Below are 25,642 nucleotides of genomic sequence, written 5' to 3'. Positions count from 1 at the left end.
AAGAAGAAGAATGAAAAGAAGAAGAATGAAAAGAAGAATGAGAAGAATGAAAAGAAGAAGAAGAAGAATGAAAAGAAGAATGAAAAGAAGAAGAATGAAAAGAAGAAGAAGAATGAAAAGAAGAAGAAGAAGAATGAAAAGAAGAATGAAAAGAAGAATGAGAAGAATGAAAAGATTCTTCTTCCTCTTCTTTTCATTCTTCTTTTCATTCTTCTTCTTTTCATTCTTCTTCTTCTTCTTTTCATTCTTCTCATTCTTCTTTTCATTCTTCTCATTCTTCTTCTCATTCTTCTTTTCATTCTTCTTCTAATTCTTCTTTTCATTCTTCTTCTTCTTTTCATTCTTCTCATTCTTCTTTTCATTCTTCTTTTCATTCTTCTTCTTCTTTTCATTCTTCTTCTTCTTCTTTTCATTCTTCTTCTTTTCATTCTTCTTTTCATTCTTCTCATTCTTCTTTTCATTCTTCTCATTCTTCTTCTCATTCTTCTTTTCATTCTTCTTCTTCTTTTCATTCTTCTTCTCATTCTTCTTTTCATTCTTCTTTTCATTCTTCTTCTCATTCTTCTTTTCATGAAGAAGAAAAGAAGAATGAGAAGAATGAAAAGAAGAATGAAAAGAAGAAGAAGAAGAATGAAAAGAAGAATGAGAAGAAGAATGAAAAGAAGAATGAAAAGAAGAATGAGAAGAATGAAAAGAAGAATGAAAAGAAGAAGTATTCCAGTACAGCAAAAATTGTATCTGCAGAGAGCTCCGCTATTTCTGACAGTTCTCTGACAGTTCCTTCACATTTACAGCGGTTGAAACATTGTATCTGTTTCCGAATAAAAACATCTGTATCCTAAATGGAAACAAATAGATACAATGTTTCAACCGCTGTACATGTGAAGGAACTGTCAGAGAACTGTCAGAAATAGCGGAGCTCTCTGCAGGGACACTTTTGCCGGCTGATCGGGAAAAATCCGATTCGCGCACCCGAAGTATGCTAATATTCGGATTCGCCGCGAATCGAATTTTTTCTGAAATTCGAAACGAATTCCACTTCGCCTGGTTCGATTCGCTCATCTCTATTCACGATGATGTACAGTGTTAGTTTTTTGCCACACATAGCGTTTTCAGTTCAATTATGGTTTCAACTGACCAGAGCACCTTCTTCTACATGTTTGCTGTGTTCCCCACATGGCATCTTGCAAACTTCCTATTTCTTTCTTTCAACAATGCTTTCTTCTTGCCACTCTGCCACGAAGGCCAGATTTGTGAAGTGTATGGCTAATAGTTGTCCTGTGGACAGATTCTCCCACCTGAGCTGTTGAGCTCTGCAGCTACTCCATGGGCCTCTTGGCTGCTTCTTTAATTAATTCCCTGTCAGTTTAGGTGGACGGTCATGTCTTGGTATGTTTGCAGTTGCGCCATACTCTTTCCATTTTCAGATGAAGGATTGAACAGTGCTCCGTGAGATGTTCAAAGCTTGGGATATTTTTTTTATAACCTAACCCTGCTTTAAACTTCTCCGCAACTTTATCCCTGACCTGTCTGTTGTGTTCCATGGCCTTCATGATGCTGTTTGTTCACTAATGTTCTCTAACAAATCTCTGAGGGCTTCACAGAACAGCTGTATTTATTACATTTTAAATTAAATTACACACAGGTGGACTCTATTTATTAATTAGGTGACTTCTGAAGGCAATTGGTTTCACTAGATTTTAGTCAGGGGTATCAGAGTAAGGGGGCTGAATACAAATTCACGCCACACTTTTCAGATTTTTATTTTTAAAAAACCTTTGAAAACCTTTTATCATTTTCCTTCTACTTCACAATTATGTGCCACTTTGTGTTCGTCTGTCACATCAAATCCCAATAAAATACTTTTATGTTCTTGGCTGTAACATGACAAAATGTGGAACATTTCAAGGGGTATGAATACTTTTTTAAGGCACTGTATGTGCTGGTATCTCTACGTTTCCGCACTTTATACCTGAAGCTGTGTTTTTTTTTTTGTTTTTTTTTTTACATTTTTAAATGATAAAGTGTAGTAGCCATTTCATGGTATTTCTTTAATTCAGTTGTTTAATGTTATTAAAGTGGAACCCCCACCCAACCATATAAACTTGACTACCTACTAACTAAAAGTAAGACAGTTAGTAACACGTACCTGCCATAGATTTCTGAGTCTGAAAGCTTGTCCCCCCTCACTGCCATTTAAAAAAAAGCTCAGTGCCCAAGATGAGGAGCGTGATGTCATCGTTAGGTCACCAGAGAAGAAAGAAACCAGCCAATGATCATGTTCCTGAGAAAGTGTGGAAATAAATGTTTTTTTTTCTTTCAGACAGATAATTGAAATTGTATATGGTCCATGCAAGAAAGGAGGCGTATAATGCATGTAGTAAAAGATGTTATAGTGAGCGCGACTTAGATGAAAAAGTGTATAAATAGGTATACAAAACAGTACTACTTAGCAGCTGATACACCAGAAAGGTAACCAAACAAAAACCTTCAATCAAACGTATATATATCAAATAAAATGGTGCAGCGCTTAACAATGGAACACAGTATATACACACACTATATGTTCATGCGTGATATCACTCTATGATGATTCATAAAAACAAAAGTTCATTATAATAGTGCGGATCATAGAGAGATCCTAATTCAAGGTGAATGGACGTCCTGATCCAAGGTGTGATGATAAGTGTGTGTCACACAAATAGGTGCAAAACGCACTCACCAGATGTGCGTTTAATATACGCAATATGTATCCTGCGTCACCAGGCCATAGAACGATCATCAGATCCCAGATCAGATTGCACCCAGATCACCATCCCGACTCCACAGAAGTAAGGTCATGCCCTGAACCCTATGAATACGTGCATCGCACGAAACGCGTCAGAGGGCAGCAACAGCAGCAGGACACCCAACCACCCTGAAAAACATATGTGCCCATTTGGAGGACCCAGGACCCTGGTGGTGATACCTGGTAGCGGTTTCGGATGACCTTACTTCTGTGGAGTCGGGATGGTGATCTGGGTGCAATCTGATCTGGGATCTGATGATCGTTCTATGGCCTGGTGACGCAGGATACATATTGCGTATATTAAACGCATCTGGTGAGTGCGTTTTTCACCTATTTGTGTGACACACACTTATCATCACACCTTGGATCAGGACGTCCATTCACCTTGAATTAGGATCTCTCTATGATCCGCACTATTATAATGAACTTTTGTTTTTATGGATCACCATAGAGTGATATCACGCATGAACATATAGTGTGTGTATATACTGTGTTCCATTGTATAATGCATGTGCTTCATGTCGTGCATGCATTATACAAAATTACTCTAATCTGTAAAATCACTGTTTTGGAAATCTTACAGTTAGGAACGAGTTCTTCCTGAAAGCACCAGTGATGTTGCCTTCCTAGGGAATATCTATGTGACTTGTGCTATGCCACCACTGCCTTGAGGGGAACCAGAATGTGGATACAAAAAATATAAGTAAAGGCAAAAAATTAAAAAAAAACCAAAATGTCATATGATTTCACATCAGCATGGCTGCATGTTGCCCTCCCAGTCGGCATCTGTGTGGCCGGCGCTATACCACCATCACATTAACATGGCTGCATGTGTCCTTCCCAGGGGGCATCTATGTGACTGGTACTATGCCACCATTTCCTTCAGGGGAACCAGAAAGTGGATATAGAAAAAAGTAAGTAATGACAGAAAAACTTTTAAAAACCAAATGTTTGATGATTTCACATCAGCATGGCTGCATGCTGATATGAAATGTATTGTAAGTTTAGAAATAAGGATGCTTGGGTGCTCTTTGCTTCAGGAATTTCAGATGCAGTTTAGAATCAGCACTTAATTAGTTTTCCTCCTTAAATCTGAGTTGTTCTTACATCCTGGCTGCAGGGTGGTTTGAGCCCAGCACCGGTTTTGCTTTTTTGAGAGAACGTTTGCTTCTTTTTTCCTGAAAAACTGAATAATAGCTATGTACTAGACAAGCCATCATTTTTGTGCAGCTGTTAGCTGGCCAGGATTGCATATTTCTTAAAAAGTGCTATGTTGCTTTATTAAAGAAATCATGTGGGAACACAGCTGGGCAGGTCAGTTTCAAGGTTGCAGTAACACATTTGTTTCTGGTGTGTATTTATTTATTTCCTTATAGATTAATTTAGATAACAAATGTATTCTAATTTCAAGCTCTGGTGCTTTTGTTGTGAAAAAAAAGTTAGAATTTGCTTTTTACATTTATCCATAACATCTAGATAGGGTTTAGGTCTGGACATTAAATGTATATCTTAGTTATAACAGGCCTCCTATCTTAGATTTTTATTTTAATATTAGTGTATTTTTTAATTTTTATTTTGCGTAATAATCTATTTGAGAAAAAAATGTCTTCCTTCCTTCCTTCCTTCCTTCCTTCCTTCCTTCCTTCCTTCCTTCCTTCCTTCCTTCCTTCCTTCCTTCCTTTCTCTTTCTATTATTTTCTTTGTTCCCAGAAGCTTTTATACAGTGCAATGAAAGCTGTTTGGTTGCTGTAGATTATTGTAGTTTATATGTTGTTATTGCACTTGACATTTCCCAACTGAATTAATAATCAAGTGTGAAAAATTGCTAATAAATTACAATATATGTTGGATCACTGTACTATAGATATATAGTAGTGCACTAATTTACATTCAAATTTCAGTTGCCAGGTCACTGAAAAGGGCAAAGCCATATATGAAGTAATTCATACTTCGCAACAAGATACCTCCATTTTGCAAGTTATATGTGAATTGGAAGATTCATTGCAAGATGATGCACATATTCCTATACAGGACAGTGGTGAGTAGTTGAGCCTTTGCATTGATAATATATACCAGCAGCACATGCCAAAAGGGAGTCTTGATGCAGAGGGAGAAAAGAGAGGTCATAACTGACACAGGAAGCCTTTAACTGAAATATTACTGGTTGGGTGGACTGAAAAGACTGGAGGACATAGTGATTGAGGCTAGTAAGGGGTAATCTAATATTGAGGTGGAGACATACTGTATGTACATTATTTATACTGTGTATGACTTTGAAGACAGTGTAAAAATGTTCATATTAGTACATTTGTCCTGTATAATTATTTTTTTGTTTACATAGCCGAGAACTGTAGATTGCAACAGACTGCAGTGCTTGATGGGTATAATAGTAATAATCAGGGGAATAACCAAGGACCAGACATTTCCAAAGCAGCAGTTCTACTTGGTGAACCAGTATGTCTCTGAAAAATCAATTTAAACTTGTCACAGACCTGTGTAATTTGTAATCTAAATTCTTATAATGTTACTAAAACATACACCGACATTCTGAAAAACAGAAAGATAACTATGAAAATAAACAAGTCGAGTTGTAATGCTGTGAACAGTAAAATGTCCAGTAGATGTCACTGTCTGACCAAGGTGATTGTAGCCGTATTAGTGCATTTGCGATAGAAACAATTGAGTACTGTCCGTGATACTTTTTTTATTTGCACTAACATACAATTTAAGGACAAGCTTTTGGGGTATGTCCCCTTCTTCAAGGTCCAAGCAGTACTATACAAATACAAATCACAAAGTTTCAGCAGAATGTTAGAAGGGATGAAATAAAAAAGAGGCTAGAGATAAGAGACAGCAAAAGCGAGGGGGGATACTACACTCACACAGAGGGAGTCACGCTTGAGCTGATAGTCATAAATATGTTGGATAATGATTGAGGAATCCCAAGTCCAAATTAAGGCCGTTATCTCTTGTGTCAAATAGAATTATCATTCTTAGTTCAAAAGTTTTTCTTTCCTGAATGGATTTGAAATTTCCTTTAAGAACAAAAATATTGAGGTCTCCCATTGTGTGGTCTGGTTGTGCGAAATGGTGTCCCACAGGTGTGCAGAGGTCATCTTTATGTTCCTTGATGGTATGTCTGTGCAAATTCATCCTTGTTTGCAACTTCTGTCCTGTTTTGCCAACATAAGATCCTTTGCTGCATTTTTGCACTGCATTACCTTATCCAGTGCAGAAAATGCAGCAAAGGAACTTATGTTGGCGAAACAGGACAGAAGTTGCAAACAAGGATGAATTTGCACAGACATACCATCAAGGAACATAAAGAAGATGATCTCTTCACACCTGTAGGACACCATTTCGCACAACCGGACCACACAATGGGAGACCTCAATATTTTAGTTCTTAAAGGAAATTTCAAATCCATTCAGGAAAGAAAAACTTTTGAACTAAGAATGATAATTCTATTTGACACAAGAGATAATGGCCTTAATTTGGTTTTATGACTATCAGCTCAAGTGTGACTCCCTCTGTGTGAGTGTAGTATCCCCCCCCCCTGTCAAGGTCCTACCTTTCTTCAGAGCTTGTGCATCTCCATGAGCTGGCCTCCATCTTGGTTTTCTGCAAAGCATGGTGGGAACCTTTATGCCTTCAGGCTTCTGCGGCTCCTCCTCAGAAGGGTGTGGTTGAGCACATTTAAACCTGCTGTCTGCAAGTGTGCTCTGCACTTGTGTCCTGTATGTTGCCCTGTTGCAAGCTCTTGTGTTGTTCCCATTGCTCTCCTGGTAACCGACTCGGCTTGGACAAGACTACTCTCTGCGTTAACCCTTTATCTGACCTCCCGTTGTTGAACCCGGCCCGTGACCTGAGTCTTCTTTGCCTACCGTCTAGTACTGTCTGCTCCATTGTTATTGACCCGGCTTGTCTGACTACTCTACTCGTGATCCCATATAGCTCCCACCAGCTGTACGCCATTGGCGGCAGTCGTTATCGCAGCTGGGGCCACTCGGGGGCCGCGACCTGGTCTCAGGCTGCGTCAAGTCCATCCCCACCATCAGGGGCCCTGGTGAAGGGTAGCCTGGGGCTTAGACTCCGCGCCCTGAGGGACTCTGGTCTGTGGGTAGTGGCTGTCGTCAGTCGCAGCGTGACCGTACCATAGGCCTGCCTGCCCATTCCATCGTTCCTGCCCTGACATTACACAAGTGCCATGAATCCTGACGGTGCAGGTACGCCTTCGATCCCTATGTTACTCGCCAGACTCGACCAACAGGATCGCTTGTTGGATCAGTTCGCTCAGGCGTTGCAGGCTCTGCTTGCACGCACAGCGCACCTTACCCCTGGGGCTATTAGGTCAGTTGTTACTCCGGTGGACTCTCCCACTGTTGCTCCGGTTGTTGCACCTACCTCTGCATCTGTTGCGGAACCCGCGGTACCCAGAGGTATGACTGGTTCAGCCCCTCTTCCTCAGCGCTTTGGGGGGGAACCGAGTCAGTGTCGTGGTTTTCTTAACCAAGTGGGGATTTACTTTGAATTAATACCTCACGCTTTCCCTACTGAGAGGGCAAAAGTGGGCTTCCTAATCTCGCTGCTCTCTGATAGGGCCTTGGCCTGGGCTAATCCCTTATGGGAGAGGAATGACCCGGTGATTCACGTGTTTACCCGTTTCGTTGCCTCCTTCCGTACGGTATTCGACGTACCCGCTCGCTCCGCTTCTGCTGCCAAATTGCTCATGTCCATGCATCAGGGTTCACGAACCGTTGCCGAGTACGCCATCGAATTTCGTACTTTGGCGGCAGAGGTGGGTTGGAACAATGAGGCTCTAGTGGCTGCTTTCTCTCATGGTCTCTCTGATGCGTTGAAGGACGAGATCGCAGCCAAAGAACTGCCTGTGGAGTTAGAGGCACTCATATCCTTCCTAATCTTGATTGACACCAGGCTCAGAGAGAGGCCTTCATTTAAGGAGCGGCTGCGGAGGCCTCCTAACCGTTTGGCGCCTTCATTTTCTGTCCCACCCGTGCCTCCCTCTCCTCCCACGCCTCCTGGGGATGGTTTGTCTGGTGGTGAGCCCATGCAGCTGGGGTTTGCTCGCCTTTCCGAGGGGGAGCGGGCCTCTCGGCGTCGGGAGGGTCGCTGCCTGTACTGTGGACTCGGGGGGCATTTTCGGCAGTCCTGTCCGGTCCGTCCGGGAAACGCCCGCACCTGAGATCCTGTCGGGGGCAGATCTTGGGTGGAGTTTCCTCGTCCCCGGTTTCCCGTAAAGATAAACCGCTTATCACCGTTGTCCTCTCTTGGGCAGGAGGCTCGGTGACGGCCCAGGCGCTGGTAGACTCTGGGGCTGGCGGTTTGTTTATGGACAGTTCGTTTGTGGCCCAGTACTCCATTCCTCTGCAGGCTCGAGAGACTCCATTGGTTCTCGAGGCGATAGATGGCAGGACCTTGCAGCCATCGCAGGTTACCCACGAGACCCTGCCGGTGGAGGTAGCTATTGGGGCTGTCCACAGGGAATTGGCCTGTTTCCAGGTAATTTCTTCCCCGCACTACTCCATGGTTTTGGGCTATCCCTGGCTTCAGAGGCACAATCCGACCTTTGATTGGCGATCGGCCGAGATTCTCTCATGGTCACCACGGTGTGGGGCTGGTTGCATCCGTGGTCCGGTTAAGGTGCTGTGCACCTCCTCGGACTCTGTGCTGCCCACTGAATATGGGGAGTACCTGGACGTGTTTGACAAGGTGCGCGCCGGTGCCCTGCCTCCTCATCGTCCATACGATTGTGCCATAACCTTACAAACTGGTGCTACTCCTCCGCGTGGCAGGGTGTATCCTCTTTCGGTGGCAGAGAATCAGGCCATGGAGGAATACGTTGCGGATGCGCTTTCCCGGGGGCACATTCGCAAGTCTACGTCTCCAGCAGGAGCTGGGTTTTTTTTTGTGAAAAAGAAGGGAGGTGAGCTGAGACCCTGCATTGATTTTAGGGGTCTCAATCGGATCACGATTAAAAATGCTTATCCTATTCCGTTGATCACCGAGTTGTTTGACCGCCTCAAGGGAGCAACGGTCTTTACTAAGCTCGACCTTAGGGCTGCCTACAACCTTGTACGGATCAAGGAGGGCGATGAGTGGAAGACCGCGTTCAACACCAGAACCGGCCACTATGAATACCTGATTATGCCCTTTGGGTTGTGTAACGCACCCGCGGTCTTTCAGGAGTTTATTAACGATGTCTTACGTGACTTGTTGCAGCAGTGCGTGGTGGTTTACTTGGACGACATCCTGGTTTACTCTGCGTCTATGGAGACTCATATCCAGGATGTTAAGCGGGTGCTGCAACGGTTACGTGAAAACAAGCTTTTCTGTAAGCTCGAGAAGTGTGAATTTCACCAATCCCAGGTTGCCTTTTTAGGCTACATCATTTCCCCGATGGGTTTTTCTATGGACCCTGAGAAGGTTTCAGCGGTTCTGCAGTGGCCTCGTCCCAGTGGTCTTCGGTCCATTCAGCGCTTTTTGGGATTTGCCAACTATTATCGGAAGTTTATCAGGAACTTTTCCACATTGGCAAAGCCTCTCTCAGATCTGACCAAGAAGGGCAGTAACCCTCACGAGTGGTCACCCGAGGCCATCTCAGCTTTCAAGGCTCTGAAAGCCGCCTTCACTTCGGCCCCAATTCTGTCTCATCCCAATCCTGGGTTGCCTTTTGTTCTCGAGGTTGATGCATCTGAGACAGGAGTAGGCGCCCTCTTGTCCCAGCGTCGGTCACCCGAGGGACCCCTACTTCCTTGTGGGTTCTACTCCAAGAAGCTTTCCTCTGCAGAGTGCAACTACCAGATTGGAGACAGGGAGTTGTTGGCCATTATTCTGGCTCTCAAGGAATGGAGGCACCTGCTTGAGGGTTCTGTGGTCCCGGTCCTAGTTCTCACTGACCACAAGAACCTCACATATCTCTCGGAGGCTAAGAGGTTGACACCCCGTCAGGCCAGGTGGGCTCTGTTTTTGTCACGTTTTAACTATGTGGTCTCTTACTTGCCTGGTTCCAAGAATGTCAGGGCTGATGCCTTGTCGCGGCAATACTCTGAGCTGTCCAGGGAGGACACTGAGCCGACCTCGGTCATTCCTCCAAACCAGATCCTGGCTGCCATTCGTACCAACCTGACTTCTCCCCTTGGGGAGCAGATTTTGGCGGCTCAAACTAACGCTCCCCCTGAGAGACCTGCTGGAAGATGTTTTGTACCTGAGGGATTGCGTACCCGCTTGCTACGTACCTACCATAATGCCAAGACTGCCGGTCATCCTGGTAGGAACCAATTGTCCTGGGTCGTTTCTCGGTTATTCTGGTGGCCATCTCTCCGTTCTGACATCGCCTCATATGTAGCAGCTTGTTCGGTCTGTGCCCAGAATAAATCTCCTCGGCACCTTCCATTGGGCCTTCTGCAACCCATTCCCAATGGGGAGCGTCCCTGGTCACACCTGGGAATGGATTTTATTGTGGATCTTCCTGCGTCTCAAGGTCATACGGTCATTCTTATGGTGATCGATCGTTTTTCTAAGATGTGCCATTGCGTTCCATTCAAGAAATTGCCGACTGCACAGGAACTGGCTACGGTTTTCGCCAAGGAGATCTTTCGCTTGCACGGGTTGCCCAAGGTGATTGTCTCGGACCGTGGGAGCCAGTTTGTGTCCAGGTTCTGGCGCGCCTTCTGCTCCCAGTTGGGTATCGAGCTTTCCTTCTCTTCGGCCTACCACCCTCAGTCCAATGGGGCTGCGGAGCGTTCCAACCAGGCCCTGGAACAATTCCTTCGTTGCTATATATCGGATCATCAGGACAACTGGGCCGATCTCCTGCCATGGGCAGAGTTTGCGAGGAACTCGGCTGTCAACTCCTCCTCTGGGATGTCCCCCTTCATGGCCAACTATGGGTTCCAACCCGCTGTATTGCCTGAGTTGTTCTCTCCACAGGACATTCCGGCTGTGGATAACCACCTGGCTGCTCTGCGCTCCTCATGGGGGCAGATTCAGAGGTCCTTGAAGGACTCAGCACAGCGCCAGAAGCTCCAGGCTGATCGTAGACGGTTGCCCGCTCCCTCATACCAGGTCGGAGATCGGGTGTGGTTGTCCACTCGCAACCTCAAGCTTCGGGTGCCCACACCAAGGCTGGCCCCCCGTTTTGTTGGTCCTTTCCGCATTCTTCGCAGGGTGAACCCGGTTGCCTATGCCCTTGCTCTTCCTCCTGGGATGCACATCTCCAATGTCTTCCACGTATCCCTGTTGAAACCTCTGATCTGTAATCGCTTTACTGCCTCTCTGCCTCGTCCTCGTCCTATCAGGGTCGACGGTCATGAGGAGTATGAGGTGAGCCGCATCTTGGATTCTCGGTTGGTCCGCGGTCGGGTACAGTTTTTGGTCCATTGGCGTGGTTATGGTCCCGAGGAACGTTCCTGGGTTCCTTCCGCGGATGTTCATGCTCCTGCCCTCCTCCGCGCTTTTCACGCCCGATTTCCTCAGAAACCTTTTGTGGAGCCACGGAGGGGGAGGGGCCCTTGAGGAGGAGGTACTGTCAAGGTCCTACCTTTCTTCAGAGCTTGTGCATCTCCATGAGCTGGCCTCCATCTTGGTTTTCTGCAAAGCATGGTGGGAACCTTTATGCCTTCAGGCTTCTGCGGCTCCTCCTCAGAAGGGTGTGGTTGAGCACATTTAAACCTGCTGTCTGCAAGTGTGCTCTGCACTTGTGTCCTGTATGTTGCCCTGTTGCAAGCTCTTGTGTTGTTCCCATTGCTCTCCTGGTAACCGACTCGGCTTGGACAAGACTACTCTCTGCGTTAACCCTTTATCTGACCTCCCGTTGTTGAACCCGGCCCGTGACCTGAGTCTTCTTTGCCTACCGTCTAGTACTGTCTGCTCCATTGTTATTGACCCGGCTTGTCTGACTACTCTACTCGTGATCCCATATAGCTCCCACCAGCTGTACGCCATTGGCGGCAGTCGTTATCGCAGCTGGGGCCACTCGGGGGCCGCGACCTGGTCTCAGGCTGCGTCAAGTCCATCCCCACCATCAGGGGCCCTGGTGAAGGGTAGCCTGGGGCTTAGACTCCGCGCCCTGAGGGACTCTGGTCTGTGGGTAGTGGCTGTCGTCAGTCGCAGCGTGACCGTACCATAGGCCTGCCTGCCCATTCCATCGTTCCTGCCCTGACACCCCCTCCCCCCTCGCTTTTGCTGTCTCTTATCTCTGGCCTCTTTTTTTTTTTTTCATCCCTTCTAACACTCTGCTGAAACTTTGTGATTTGTACTCAATTGTTACTGTCTGACCACAAATTATTCCAGTAAATTGTGTTTAAAGGACAAGTTCACCTTTTGTAACATGTTACGTTATTATTATTATACAGGATTTATATAGCGCCAACATTTTGCTTAGCGCTTTACAATATAACGGGAGACAATACAGCAACAATACAGTTCAATACAAGAGGGATAGGAGGCCCTGCTCCTTGGAGTTTATAATCTAGGAGGTTACACCCATATTGAGGGTGTAGCATGTAACATGTTACAATCGGACTAACCTCCGCACCCCCCTCCGCCCTGCTAGCTGTCACAATTTAAAAAGCCCACACGACTGTGTCCCTCATTCACAGTATTCTGTGAATGGGAAAACTACAAGTTCTGACAGCCTTTGTGACTGTCGGGCTTGTAGTTTTTAATTTACTACCACTGCGCTCCACAGCGCTGTGGTAGTTCATTGAGCCTTCCTGTTAGGTGCGTGTCAGGGGGTGTTCCTAGGCAGGCTGCATTTGCATGTAGACTGCCCTAGATAATGTCCATATGTGATACTGAGCCTATGATTGAGGGAACTGAAATCTAAAGAAAGAAAGGACCAGGGACAGTAAGGCTGGGGAGGAAAGCTAGCTGCTGCTGGATTTCCACCAGACTGGAAATAGACAGGTTGTATCTAACTTGTTTCAACTACTACTACACGCATTCATCACTTCCAGTTTTCCCGGATGTAAACAGCATCACCTTTAAATAGGGAAAGTATCTGTTGACACCAGTTTCTCCATAAAAAGTACCAGTCACTGCCTATATCAGAGGAGATATTTACATTGCCTGTAAAAACAATAAAATTGTTTAAAAAAAAATTATTTTAAAATAAAATAAAACCCCGCCCCCCCAGACAAAAAGGCAAATGCACTCGCCGGTCCCACATGCATGCAAACAGAGATCATCCCACCACATGTGAGGTATCACTGCAAACATCAGATTAATGACAGTAATTCTAACACCAGACCTCCTGTGTAAGTCTAAAGTGGTAACCTGTAAAGGCTATTAAAGCTTTGCTTATGGATAGTAACATTTATTTCACTGGTGCATAGGCGTGTGCAGTTTTAAAGCCTGAAATATTTGGTATCTATTTACTCAGCATAACATCATCTTTTAAAATGTATCAAACAATAGGATATTATATTGTGTTAATGTGCATTAAAATAAAAAAAAACTGTATTTTTCCCAAAATATTGCGCTTGAAAAACTGTTGCGCAAATACTGTGTGACATCAAAAATTGCAACACCCACCAATTTATTCTCTAGGGCCTGTGCTTTAAAAAAAATATAATGTGTGGGTGTTCTAAGACATTTTCTAGCAAAAAACACTGATTTTTACATGTAAGCAAAGTGTCAGAAAAGGCCGGCTCATAAAGTGGTTATGTACAGGTACGTCGCTGGTTGTCAAGTGGTTAAAAATTTTTTAAATGGTTAAGCCTGCTCCTGAGGAAAAGCAGTCAGCTACCATTGCTCAAAGGCTTAAAGATACCTAAGACTTTTCCAGTATATTCCTAACCTGAGAATGTGTTCTATTGGAAAAATCCTGACAAAATTTTCATTCCTCCCCAAACCTTTTCAGTACAATATCAATAACAATATGAGAAAAATAAATAAATACAATCTCCTGCGCATGAATGGAAAAACCCTACCACTAAGTTGCTAACACCCCCCTTCAACCATAAAGTGTAAATAAACAATAAATAATGGTGAAGCGCTGAATAAATACTAAATAAATACAAAAATCAAACTAATTATAATCCATAAATAAACATACTTAAGTGAAAAAAGTGTACCAATAATTAGTGCACACACATATAATCAATATAAAAGAATAACCTCAACACTAGGATCATATTAAGTGAATGACATAATTCGTGCATGTGTATAAAACACTCTGTGAAATAATTCAATCTATATATATATACCGTACATATATATATATATATCCACTACAAACAAAGTCCACACACTGTCCCTTATACTTTTCAGAGGTCCGATATTGTTCTATGTACAATCCTTGTTTTATTGATTGCATGTAATATTCTAATTATCTGAGATTGTGGATTTGGGGTTTTCATGAGCTTTGTTGTTCTGATTCGGAATCGGAAAGGAAAGAGCATGATGAAACTAACAACAAAGCTCATGAAAACCCCAAATCCACAATCTCAGAAAATTAGAATATTACATGCAATCAATAAAACAAGGATTGTACATAGAACAATATCGGACCTCAGAAAAGTATAAGCATACATATTTATTTATTCCAGTTTTTATCATGATCCTAGTGTTGGGGTTATTCTTTTATATTGATTATATGTGTGTGCACTAATTATTGGTACACTTTTTTTCACTTAAGTATGTTTATTTATGGATTATAATTAGTTTGATTTTTGTATTTATTTAGTATTTATTCAGCGCTGCACCATTATTTATTGTTTAATAACAATATGAGGTATTTTATTAAAATGGACTGTCCCCACTGTGGACCAGGTGATTTCAACAAAACACTGACTTGGGTCCATTGAGGATGCCACAGTATTTAAGAATACTGTTTTCCCTAACAGGTTTTGATATCCAGCCTTCCATTGCAGTAATGTCAATCTGTCAAACCTTAGGGGAATGGATTAAATTTATATAACAAGTTGCAGCTGCTATTCTCACTAGTCCCTTAGCATTAGCACGCTTGGAGTTTATACCTTCTGTCCTACACTATTGTGACTGATTTAGTTGACATTGCTTGTCTGTTTTCCAGAATTAGTGTCATCCAGAATTAGTGCTTTCCAGAAATTAGTGCTGGAACCAACCCAACACCTGGAGTTTCTGCTGTTCATCCTGCTTACAGCTCAAGCCAGAGTTTTCCTTCCCAAGTAAAACTCCTGGCTATCGAATCACAGATTCAGATTGCACTATCCAGGAGATTTCCAACTCTGCAACTTTGCATGATAGTTCTTCTCCTCTTGGTGGCCACCTTAGAGATAGTCCCATTTGCTCAGTTTCACTCCATAACCCTACAACACAACATGTCATTGTGGGACAAACAAATTCCATGCCAGGACAAACTGATTCACCAAACACTAAAAACCTAGTTGTCTCTGACTTTGTGGCTCAGGAATCCAGCCCTGGAGTTGTCCTTCCTTCCAACCATCAGATGTCAGCCTGATGAAATGGAGAGGAATCGTAGACACCTTATGGCCTTGTTTACACTTGATAGATAGAGACCTTTATTGTGATCCTTAAAGCTCTAAATTGGCTCAAACAGATGTGGTATTCTGACCTTATCAAATCTCTGGCAGACTCCATGGGCTCTTCCATATCTACCAGATCTTGTGTCCCAAGAGCAAGTTTACCATTTCTGGTTTGCTAGCTTTATTGGCATAAGTGTTGAAGCACAGGTCATGAAGACCAGTGCCTTTCCAATTCAATCATACCCACCCTGTTAAAAGCTAGGAAGTCTACATCCTGTAAAAATTACGATCATGCATGAAAGGCTTACTTTGCTTGGTATGAGGCAAGGAATATCATTCCAGGAAATACTTAGTGGAACAAATTCTAGACTTGCAAATAAGCTTGAATCAACAATTGGCCCTGAGTACCATCAAAGGGCAAATCTTGGCACTTGTAATCCTATTCCAAAGACCAATTGCCTCATGTTCGTTGGTGAAAACCTTTGTACAGGATGTTTTCCTAGGATTTATTAGGTGAATGTTCAAACCTCATCTGCTGCCAGCATTGGGCGTAAGGTCCTTTTTGAGCTGCAGACTATTTTCTTTTATGTGAACCTGTTAGTGTTTTATTATTGTTGCTCACCCCTCAGTTGGACTGATTTTAGACATCGCATGAATCTAAATACTTATCCTGTGTCCCCTAATGAATGATAAAGAAAGCAGCATTTTGGAACCTACTGTAAAATCCATTTCTTGGAGTTCATTAAGGGACAATAGTCTCACCCGTCTTGTTTCTGATCTACTCCTATGTACTGTTTTTCTATAAAACTAAAGCATGCTAGGAGTAAGAGGGGCTATACCTGGCTGGCCAATAACTTTTTTGCTTGCCAGTATCTGAATCCTCCCGTAGGAGACATTATGACCCTTACTCAGAATACTGTTCCCGTATCCCTAATGAACTTCAAGAAACAAATTTTATGGTACAAAAATACTGCTATTTAGGTTTTTACAAGGTTAAATAATCAAATAATGAGTAACAGTAGAGTTTGTTACTAAAAGAAAAGTACCTTTTTTAACTAAGAGAAAGGACATTTTGGTAAGCTGATTTTTGTGGTTAATATCTTTTAAGTAGTGCCATATACATAGAGGAAGTTTTATATATAATTATACTGTAAAATTATTTTTTTTCACATTTGCTTTTGCAGAAGACAGGAGATCATGTTGCCAGAAAGGTGGACACCGGTTTGAAATTCAATGTGAATCAGCAAATCATAGTGTAGCATCCCTAGCACAGTGAGTAAATATATATATATATATATATATGGTATGATTATTAGATTATTATTATTATTACAAAATAAAGGAAGACAGTACAGTTACATTATATTTATATACAAGAAGGTTCAGAGGGTCCTGTTTGTGACAGATTACAATCTAAAAGGTAGGTTCAACTAAGTTAAGGCAATAACTGTGAGGAATGAGCTGATGGGAGGAAGTAAATGTACAGTTAGTTTATAGGATGAAGGTGGGATAGACCTCCCTGAAGAGATAAGTAGGAGATAGCCAGAAAGATTAGGGTAAGGATTTCCAGAGGATGGGTGAAGTCCTGGATATGAGCATGGGAAGAGGATTACAAGGAAGTTAGAGAGCAGGAGGTCTTGGGAGGAGCTTAGTGGATGGTTTGGGTGATATTTGAGATGAGATTGGTGATGTAGCCTAGGAGTCGTTGATGGCTTTGTATCATTTTAGTATTTTTGTAATATTTTTGTTTGAGGATTGGAAGCCAATGGAGGGATTGGTAGAAAGAGATGGCAGACAATGAATGATTGGTAACATGGATAAGTCTGGCAGCAGCATTCATGGTAGACTGAAGGGGGGATCACTGTTACTGAGGAGGGAGTAGCAATGATTGCAAGATGTGGACAGTGATTGAAATGGGGCTGAAAAGAAAGGTCAGAGTCCTGGATTACACCTAGCACCCTTGCATAAGGGTAGGGACTGAGAGTTCTATCATTGATGTTGACTGAAATGTCAGGAGAGGAGGTGAGCTATTATGAGCTCAGTTTTAGAAAAAATGAGCTTGAAGAAGTGGTGTGACATTCATACTAATTTGTTAGTAAGTCAATTAGTGATGCCTTGAAAAGACTGACAGATATTGAGAAAAGGGTTTGGACTTAGATCCTCGTAACTGTAAGAAATTTGTGACTTCGTGTAATACTTCACACTTCGAGTAATAGGGAAATCATAGGAATTTAACCATAAACCCTTTTTTTATTTGAAACTAGAAAATCCGGCACCAACTTAAATGATGATAAAATGGTTTAAGTTTTATTCAGTATGTATGAAGACATAAAAATATAAAATTATCCATCATATACAGTAAGGAACAAAAGTATTTGAACACCCTGCGATTTTGCAAGTTCTCCCACTTAGAAATCATGGAGGGGTCTGAAATTCACATTGTAGGTGCATTCCCACTCTGAGAGACAGAATTTAAAAAAAAAATTCAGGAAATCACATTTTATGATTTTTTAAGAATTTATTGGTCTTGCACTGCTGAACATAAGTATTTGAACACCTGAGAAAATCAATATCAATATTTGGTACAGAAGCCATTGTTTGCAATTACAGAGTTCAGACGTTTCCTGTAGTTCTTGACCAGGTTTGCACACTCTGCAACAGGGATTTTGGCCCACTCCTCCACACAGATCTCCTCTAGATCTGTCAGGTTTCTGGGCTGTCGCTTAGCAACACGGAGTTTCAGCTCCCTCCAAAGATGTTCTATTGGATTTAGGTCTGGAGACTGGCTAGGCCACTCCAGAACCTTGATATGCTTCTTACGGACTCACTCCTTGGTTATCCTGGCTGTGTGCTTCAGATCGTTGTCATGTTGGAAGACCCAGCCATGACCCATCTTCAATGCTCTGACTGAGGGAAGGAGATTGTTGCTCAAAATCTCACAATAAATGGCCCCATTCATCCTCTCCTTAATACAGTGCAGTTGTCCTGTCCCCTTCGCAGAAAAGCACCCCCAAAGCATGATGTTACAACCCCCATGCTTCACAGTAGGGATGGTGTTCTTGGGATGCAACTCATCCTTCTTTTTCCTCCAAACATGACGAGTGAAGTTTAGACCAAAAAGTTCTACTTTGGTCTCATCTGACCACATAACTTTCTCCCATGCCTCCTCTGGATCATCCAGATGGTCATTGGCAAACTTCAGACAGGTCTGGACATGTGAGGACTTGAGCAGGGGAACCTTCCGTGCAATGCATGATTTGAAACCATGACGGCGTAGTGTTCTACTGGCAGTGACCTTTGAAACTGTGGTCCCAGCTCTCTTCATGTCATTGACCAGCTCCTCCCTTGTATTTCTGGGCTGATTCCTCACCTTTCTTATCATCAGTGATACCCCACGAGGTGAGATCTTGCATGGAGCCCCAGTCCGAGGGAGACTGACAGTCGTCTTTAGCCTCTTCCATTTTCTAATAACACTGTTCAACAGGTAAAAAGTTTTGGGCATAAAATTAGCTAATCTTACATAATTTTGGGGTGCTGAAAACGAAAATGACCCTAAAAAATGTTGATTGGCTCTAGTTTCCATGATATATTCACCCATCTAATGACGTAAGCCATTCAAAATTATGATGCAACTTCAGCTGCATATTGCGCAATTGATACTGGTGACCAATAGAAAATTGCATGTATACTGAGATGATGCAATATTAGCCTTTAATTGCATCACTTCACTGCATAAAAGCTGCAGTATCTGTAGCTGATTGTAGTTCGACAGCGTCTTTACATTTCGTTTTATGCTTATATAGGCTACTCAGTAATGCCTCGAACTTGTGTGAATAAAGCAGATAATTTCTGCTATATCTGCGGTGAAATAACTTTTATCTCACAAAAAAGGAGGATAACAGGAATGATTAAGAAAGCCTACAACTTGTATTTTGGCTGCAAGATAGGAGACCAGGACAAGAGCTGGGCACCACATATATGCTGCAATTCTTGTGGGACGGCACTGGAGCAATGGTTGAATGGAAAAAAGGCATCTATGCCTTTCGCTGTGCCAATGATTTGGAGAGAGCCAACAGATCATGTTAGTAATTGTTACTTTTGTATGGTGCCTCCAATTGTAAAAGGGCTAAATAAGAAGAAAAAGTTATCTGTGCACTATCCAAATATTCCATCGGCAATACATCCAGTTCCTCATGGAGAGGGGCTACCAATTCCTAAAGCACCAGAATCCTTCGTGGTTGAGTCAAGTGAGGAAGAACCTGAAGCGTGTAGTCACGTGCAGTTGTAAGAGTTAGCCCTTTCCTCGAATACAAGAGAAAAGCCAAGAGAAGCAAAACCGACACAAACTGAAGAGAAAACTAGTGAGAATCCTAAGTATTAAAATGATTCAACTTAGCTTATGGCTATAATTTTTCTTGGTAATCCTATGCAATATATTATGCCATTTAGGCTTTGTTATGTAGTCAATATCACTTGCTTTATATTTGTGGAAAGACATCTATCTATATAATTATTGTGCATTATGTAGTCATTACGCCTATAGTAGAAAACTTTCCGTTTACAGAAAAACTAGAGCCAATTGACAAATTTCATTGTTATATTTGAACTCAGAATGTGAAATTCATTAAGAAATGGATCCTTTTGTTTCCAAAACTGGCAAAAAATAAAAATTTGTTGAACAGTGTAATTGCTCCAACAGTTGATCTATTTTCACCAAGCTGCTTGGCAATTGCCCCATAGCCCTTTCCAGCCTTGTGGAGGTCCACAATTTTGTCTCTGGTGTCTTTTGACAGCTCTTTGGTCTTGCCCATGGTAGTAGTTGGCGTCTGACTGACTGTGGGGTGGACAGGTGTCTTTAAAGAGCTCAGACAGGCGCTACTAAGTTAGATTAATGAGTGGAGTAGAGGTGGACTTTTTAAAGGCACAGTAACAGGTCTTTGAGAGCCAGAATTCTTGCTGTTTCTTAGGTGTTCACATACTTATGTTCAGCAGTGCAAGACAAGTAAATTCTTTAAAAATCATACAATGTGATTTTCTGAATTGTTTTTTTAATTCTGTCTCTCAGAGTGGGAATGCACCTACAATGTGAATTTCAGACCCCTCCATGATTTCTAAGTGGGAGAACTTGCAAAATCCCAGGGTGTTAAAATACTTCTGTTCCTCACTGAAAAAAATTGATGACTTTCTGCCCCACCTTTAGAGCCTTTGTCATAATAACTGTCACAAGTTAGCCTGCAGTTTCTTGTTTGTGTATTCTTACCTCCTTGCTGCAGTGCTGCTCCTGATTCTTTTCACATGTGCTGTTTATCTGTGCTCACCTATGGGCATTGTCTGCTGTTCTCTGGGTTTTATTTCCTTTCCTTCCATCACTTCCTGGCCCGCCACCTAGTTTGCTTGTCTATATAAGACATGCTCAGTCTAGCCTACTTTGCCTGAGCAACTTCTTTGTTCTCAGAGCTCCTGTCTGTTGCTACGCTTGTATCCTGTATCTACCAGTGCACCAACCCCGGTTTTGTCCACTGACTGTGATGATCTTCACCCACCCTGACCTCGGCTTGTCTACTGGCTTCCCTGTTGTCTCCTGGATTACACTGTTCACGCGATTGGTCTTCGCATCCTCAGCTGGGCGTACCTGGAGGCCACGACCTGGTTCCAGCTTGCTGCAAGTCCATCTCCACCATCAGTGGCTCTGGTGAAGAAGCAGGCTGGGGCTTAGACTCTGCACCCTGGAGAATCCCAAGTTGGCGGTCTACAAAGGCTCACTACCACAGGTTCATGACAATAACTTATTGTGGTTTATTTACTAAAGCTGGAGAGTGCAAAATCAGGCTCACTTCTGCATAGAAACCAATCAGCTTCTAACCTCAGCTTGTTCAATTAGGCTATGAACCTGGAAGCTGATTGGCTTCTATACAGAAGTGAGTCTGATTTTGCATTCTCAAACTTTAGTAAATAAATCCCATTAGGTCTTATTCAATATGACTAAGGCCCTAATGTACAGTAAGGGTAGAAATACGTCAATGTTTCTATATGATGGATACCTTTATGTTTTTAATGTCTTGATGGATACTGAACAAAGCATGAACCATTTTCTCATCATTTAAGTCAGTGCCGGATTTTCTAGTTACTGATGCTTGTCTACAGTATGTACAGTTTATATCCTGGCATAGACTATTGCACTTGTTCCAGTGGATATTAAATCCAGGGGTTGTACCACAGGTTTTCTTTTTTTCCTTTTTTGTTTGTGGCAGAAGTGTTTTAATTCAGTGATGACATATTTGTATTGACTTGAATGCTACAGTGCCTTGAAAAAGTATTCATACCCCTTGAAATATTCCACATTTTGTCATGTTACTACCAAAAATATAAATGTATTTTATTGGGATTTTATGTGGTAGACCAACACATAGTAGCACATAATTGTGAAGTGGAAAGAAAATTATAAATGGTTTTCAATATTTTTTACAAATAAATATCTGAAAAGGATAGCGTGCATTTGTATTCAGCCCCCTTTACTCTGACTGATACTCTAAAGTTTTGCATCTTTAGCGTTTATTAACATATGCTGAAAGACCAGTTGTAAGCTGTTGGGTATGTTTTGTTATTTTGAAGAAAGCCAAGGAAGAAATAATTAAACAGGAAGAACCCAAAGTATCTGCCCTGAAAAAGGATTGGATTCAAAGCATACCATACCAATAGCTTTATTTATTTGGTATTACAAGAAAGTACTTAAAGCACTAAGGCCCCATGTACACAGGACACTTCTGAACAATGGAAACTGACTGCTGGAAAACGTAGGTTAAAAAACGTCTGGTTAGCTACGTTTGCATAACGCATTTATGCGCGTTTGCGTTTAGAAGCGTTTTTTAAAGAAGCACAGGAGAACCTCCTAAATGCCCAGAATGCACTGAAAAGTGGTAAATTATTATTATTGTTTCAGAGAAATACAGAGAGTAGAAGCAGAGAGAGCAGTATGTGTTGAGATTAGCTTAGGTGTGAGTTGCTCATTAACATTTCTTTTGTTTCCAAGGGTGAGAAGGTGTCTGGTGGGGTGAGTCATTAAGGCCACCTGGCAGGGGGTCTTCATGAGGAATTTGAGGTGTGAATAGTCATTAACATATCTTTTGTTTCCAAGGGTGGGAGAGGTCTGAGGTGTGAATTGGTGATTACAATGTGTAACACGTTTGGTAGGAACATCCTGTGTTCAGTGTTTTGTCCATTTGAGTACCTTGAAAATGCTTTGCATGCATTTTTCATGATGAAAAAAGGACTATATCAGGAACTGGAAGAGTTAAAAAAAATTTGCAAACGCTTAGAAACGTGATTTGCCGCATTTAGCCGCGTTTACAAGCATTTTGCGTTTGAGACGCTGCTAAAATCGACTGCTGAACGCAAGTTGTCTGCGTTCAAAAAATGACTGTAAACTCAAATGCCTGTAATCAACTGTAAGCGAAGATGTGTAGATGGACACATAGGAAAACATTAGAGTGAGTTCAGGGGCTGCTGAAAAAAAAACACTGAACAGCTCCTAATCGTGAGTTTATCAGCTGCAGTGTACATGAGCCCTAAAAGTTATCCTGAGTAAATACACAATATACAGCATTTACCTTGCAAAATACCATACTGTCCACTGACATTCTGTAATGGATGTCCCCATAATCTGAGAAGAGTGAGTTTTAATTAAAGTATGTGTTATATTACTAATGATGTTTTTTTTTTGTTCTGTTTAGCAATACAGAATCTAAGTCAGAAACAGAAACGGTATCAGAAAACCAGGGACTGTTTTCCGATGATCCTGATGAAGAGTCATTCCAAAAACAAGTTTCTTCAAAGCCTGCTAAACAAACTGTGAGCCGGACGATAGAAGTTAGTGCTTTTCTTTTATTACGTTTTAATCATACTGAAAAAGCATGAAAGTACCAAAATCTAGTAAAGAGTTTACATATTTAAAATTGTGTTATGATATTCTCACTGCTATGAGCATCAACTAAACTAATGGGATAGCAGTTTGGTTTTGTGTTAGTAAAGTGGGCCTGTACTCAGCATATATTTGATCCACACTTTTAGCATTGATTATGTGATGAGTTTTTGGTTTCGTGATTAACACTGGAAGTAGCCTAAATCAGCATTTTTCCCTTGAAATACAAGTATTTTATTTAAATTGTGCTAATGAATCCCTGCTAGCCATACTTTAAATTGTAGATATGTCTGCTTCAATAATGACTGCATTCATCCTCCTTTGTAGCAAAACACCTAAGCCTGGAAGGAAGACCCTTGCTATGCTGGAAACAAGTGAAAATATCTGGTTCCTAGTTAACAGTTAGCTAATGCTAGATGGTTTTTAACCATCTGACAGTTTCTTGTATGTTTCAGAGACTGTGTTGGTGACAAATCAACAGTTGAGCTCCAGGCTCTGCACGTGGCATTACAAGGGAATCCCAGGGTCCCAGGACACCTTTACAAATAGATCCAAAAGGAAGGTCAGCAGACCCTTTTTCAATGCAGTAAGGGTTTTTGAGGATATGTGATAGTGATTAGACTATTTCCTACTTTGGCCTCGTCCTTTTTACATTCCTTTTTTTTAAGCTGAATTTGTCTGCATACAGTGCCTTGAAAAAGTATTCACACCCCTTGAAATTTTCCACATTTTGTCATGTTACAACCAAAAACGTTAATGTATTTTATTGGGATTCTGTGTGATAGACCAACACAAAGTGGCACATAATTGTGACGTGGGAGGAAAATTATACATGGTTTTAAAATTTTTTTACGAATAAATATCTGAAAAGTGTGGTGTGCATTTGTATTCAGCCCCTTTTACTCTGATACCCCTAACTAAATTCTAGTGTAACCAATTACCTTCAGAAGTCGCCTAATTAATAAATAGAGTCCACCTGTGTGTAATTTAATCTCAGTATACATACAGCTGTTCTGTGAAGCCCTCAGAGGTTTGTTAGAGAACATTAGTGAACAAACAGCATCATGAAGGCCAAGGAACACACTAGACAGGTTATTGATAAAGTTGTGGAGAAGTTTAAAGCAGGGTTAGGCTATAAAAAAATATCCCAAGCTTTGAACATCTCACGGAGCACTGTTCAATCCATCATATGAAAATGGAAAGAGTATGACACAACTGCAAACCTATCAAGACATGGCTGTCCATCTAAACTGACAGGCCAGGCAAGGAGAGCATTAATCAGAATAGTAGCCAAGAGGCCCATGGTAACTCTGGAAGTGCTGCAGAGATCTACAGCTCAGGTGGGAGAATCTGTCCACAGGACAACTATTAGTCGTGCACTCCACAAATCTGGCCTTTATGGAAGAGTGTCAAGAAGAAAGCATTGTTATAAGAAAGCCATAAGAAGTCCCATTGCAGTTTGTGAGAAGCCATGTGGGGGACACAGCATACATGTGGAAGAAGGTGCTCTGGTCAGATGAGAACAAATTTGAACTGGCCTAAAAGCAAAACGCTGTGGTGGAAAACTAACACTGCACATCTCCCTGAACACACCATCCTAACTGTGAAACATGGTGGTGGCAGCATCATGTTGTGGAGATGCTTTTCTTCAGCAGGGACAGGGAAGCTGGTCAGAGTAGATGGCAAGATGGATGGAGCCAAATACAGGGCAATCTTAGAAGAAAACCTGTTAGAGTTTACAAAAGACTTGAGACTGGGGCAGAGATTCACCTTCCAGCAGGACAACAACCCTGAACATACAGCCAGAGCTACAATGGAATGGTTTAGATCAAAGCATATTCATGTGTTAGAATGGCCCAGTCAAAGTTCAGACCTAAATCCAATTGACAATCCGTGGCAAGACTTGAAAATTGCTGTTCACAGACGCCCCCCATCCAATTTGACAGATCTTGAGCTTTTTTCCAAAGATGAATGGGCAAAAATTTTACTCTCTAGATGTGCAAAACTGGTAGAGACATACCTAAAAAGATTTGCAGCTGTAATTGCAGCGTAAGGTGGTTCTACAAAGTATTGATTTAGGGGGGCTGAATACAAATGCACGCCACACTTTCCAGATATTTATTTGTAAAAAATGTTGAAAACCATTTATCATTTTCCTTCCACTTCACAATTATGTGCCACTTTGTGTTGTCTAGAAATTCTGAAGAACCCTCTGCACACTGGTATATACCACAGTATATACCAGTGTGCAGAGGGTTCTTCAGAATTTCTAGTGTTAATATGTGGTTACACCCCTTTAGCACCTGATGAATAAATGCATGCACTAGCTTTTGGGATTTGAGCACAGGGATATCTTATTTGTTGTGGGTCAGTAGCCAGACCTGAACCTTGTAGCTCTCCCCCATTGTGTCTTTTCCCCTATGTTAGCATTGTGTCCACAGTAGCATT

At 42.1% G+C, this 25,642-nt stretch overlaps 1 protein-coding gene across 1 annotated transcript in view; it reads left to right on the top strand.

Annotated features, from left to right (window-relative positions):
- The window catches only part of PCNX2 (pecanex 2), a 212,046-nt gene that overhangs the window by 31,304 nt on the left and 155,100 nt on the right, over positions 1-25,642 (top strand). Inside the window, exons 6-8 of the mRNA XM_089669801.1 lie at positions 4,690-4,826; positions 16,461-16,548; positions 23,007-23,142. Of these exons, the coding sequence (XP_089525927.1) occupies positions 4,690-4,826; positions 16,461-16,548; positions 23,007-23,142 (361 nt within the window). The remainder of the gene's footprint in view (positions 1-4,689; positions 4,827-16,460; positions 16,549-23,006; positions 23,143-25,642) is intronic.

The sequence above is a fragment of the Staurois parvus genome, unplaced genomic scaffold (genome assembly GCF_062004578.1).
Source record: "Staurois parvus isolate SC_StPar_1 unplaced genomic scaffold, SC_StPar_1.0 ptg000081l, whole genome shotgun sequence".
Classification (NCBI taxonomy): domain Eukaryota; kingdom Metazoa; phylum Chordata; class Amphibia; order Anura; family Ranidae; genus Staurois; species Staurois parvus.
This window is presented reverse-complemented; position numbering and strand designations above follow the sequence as displayed.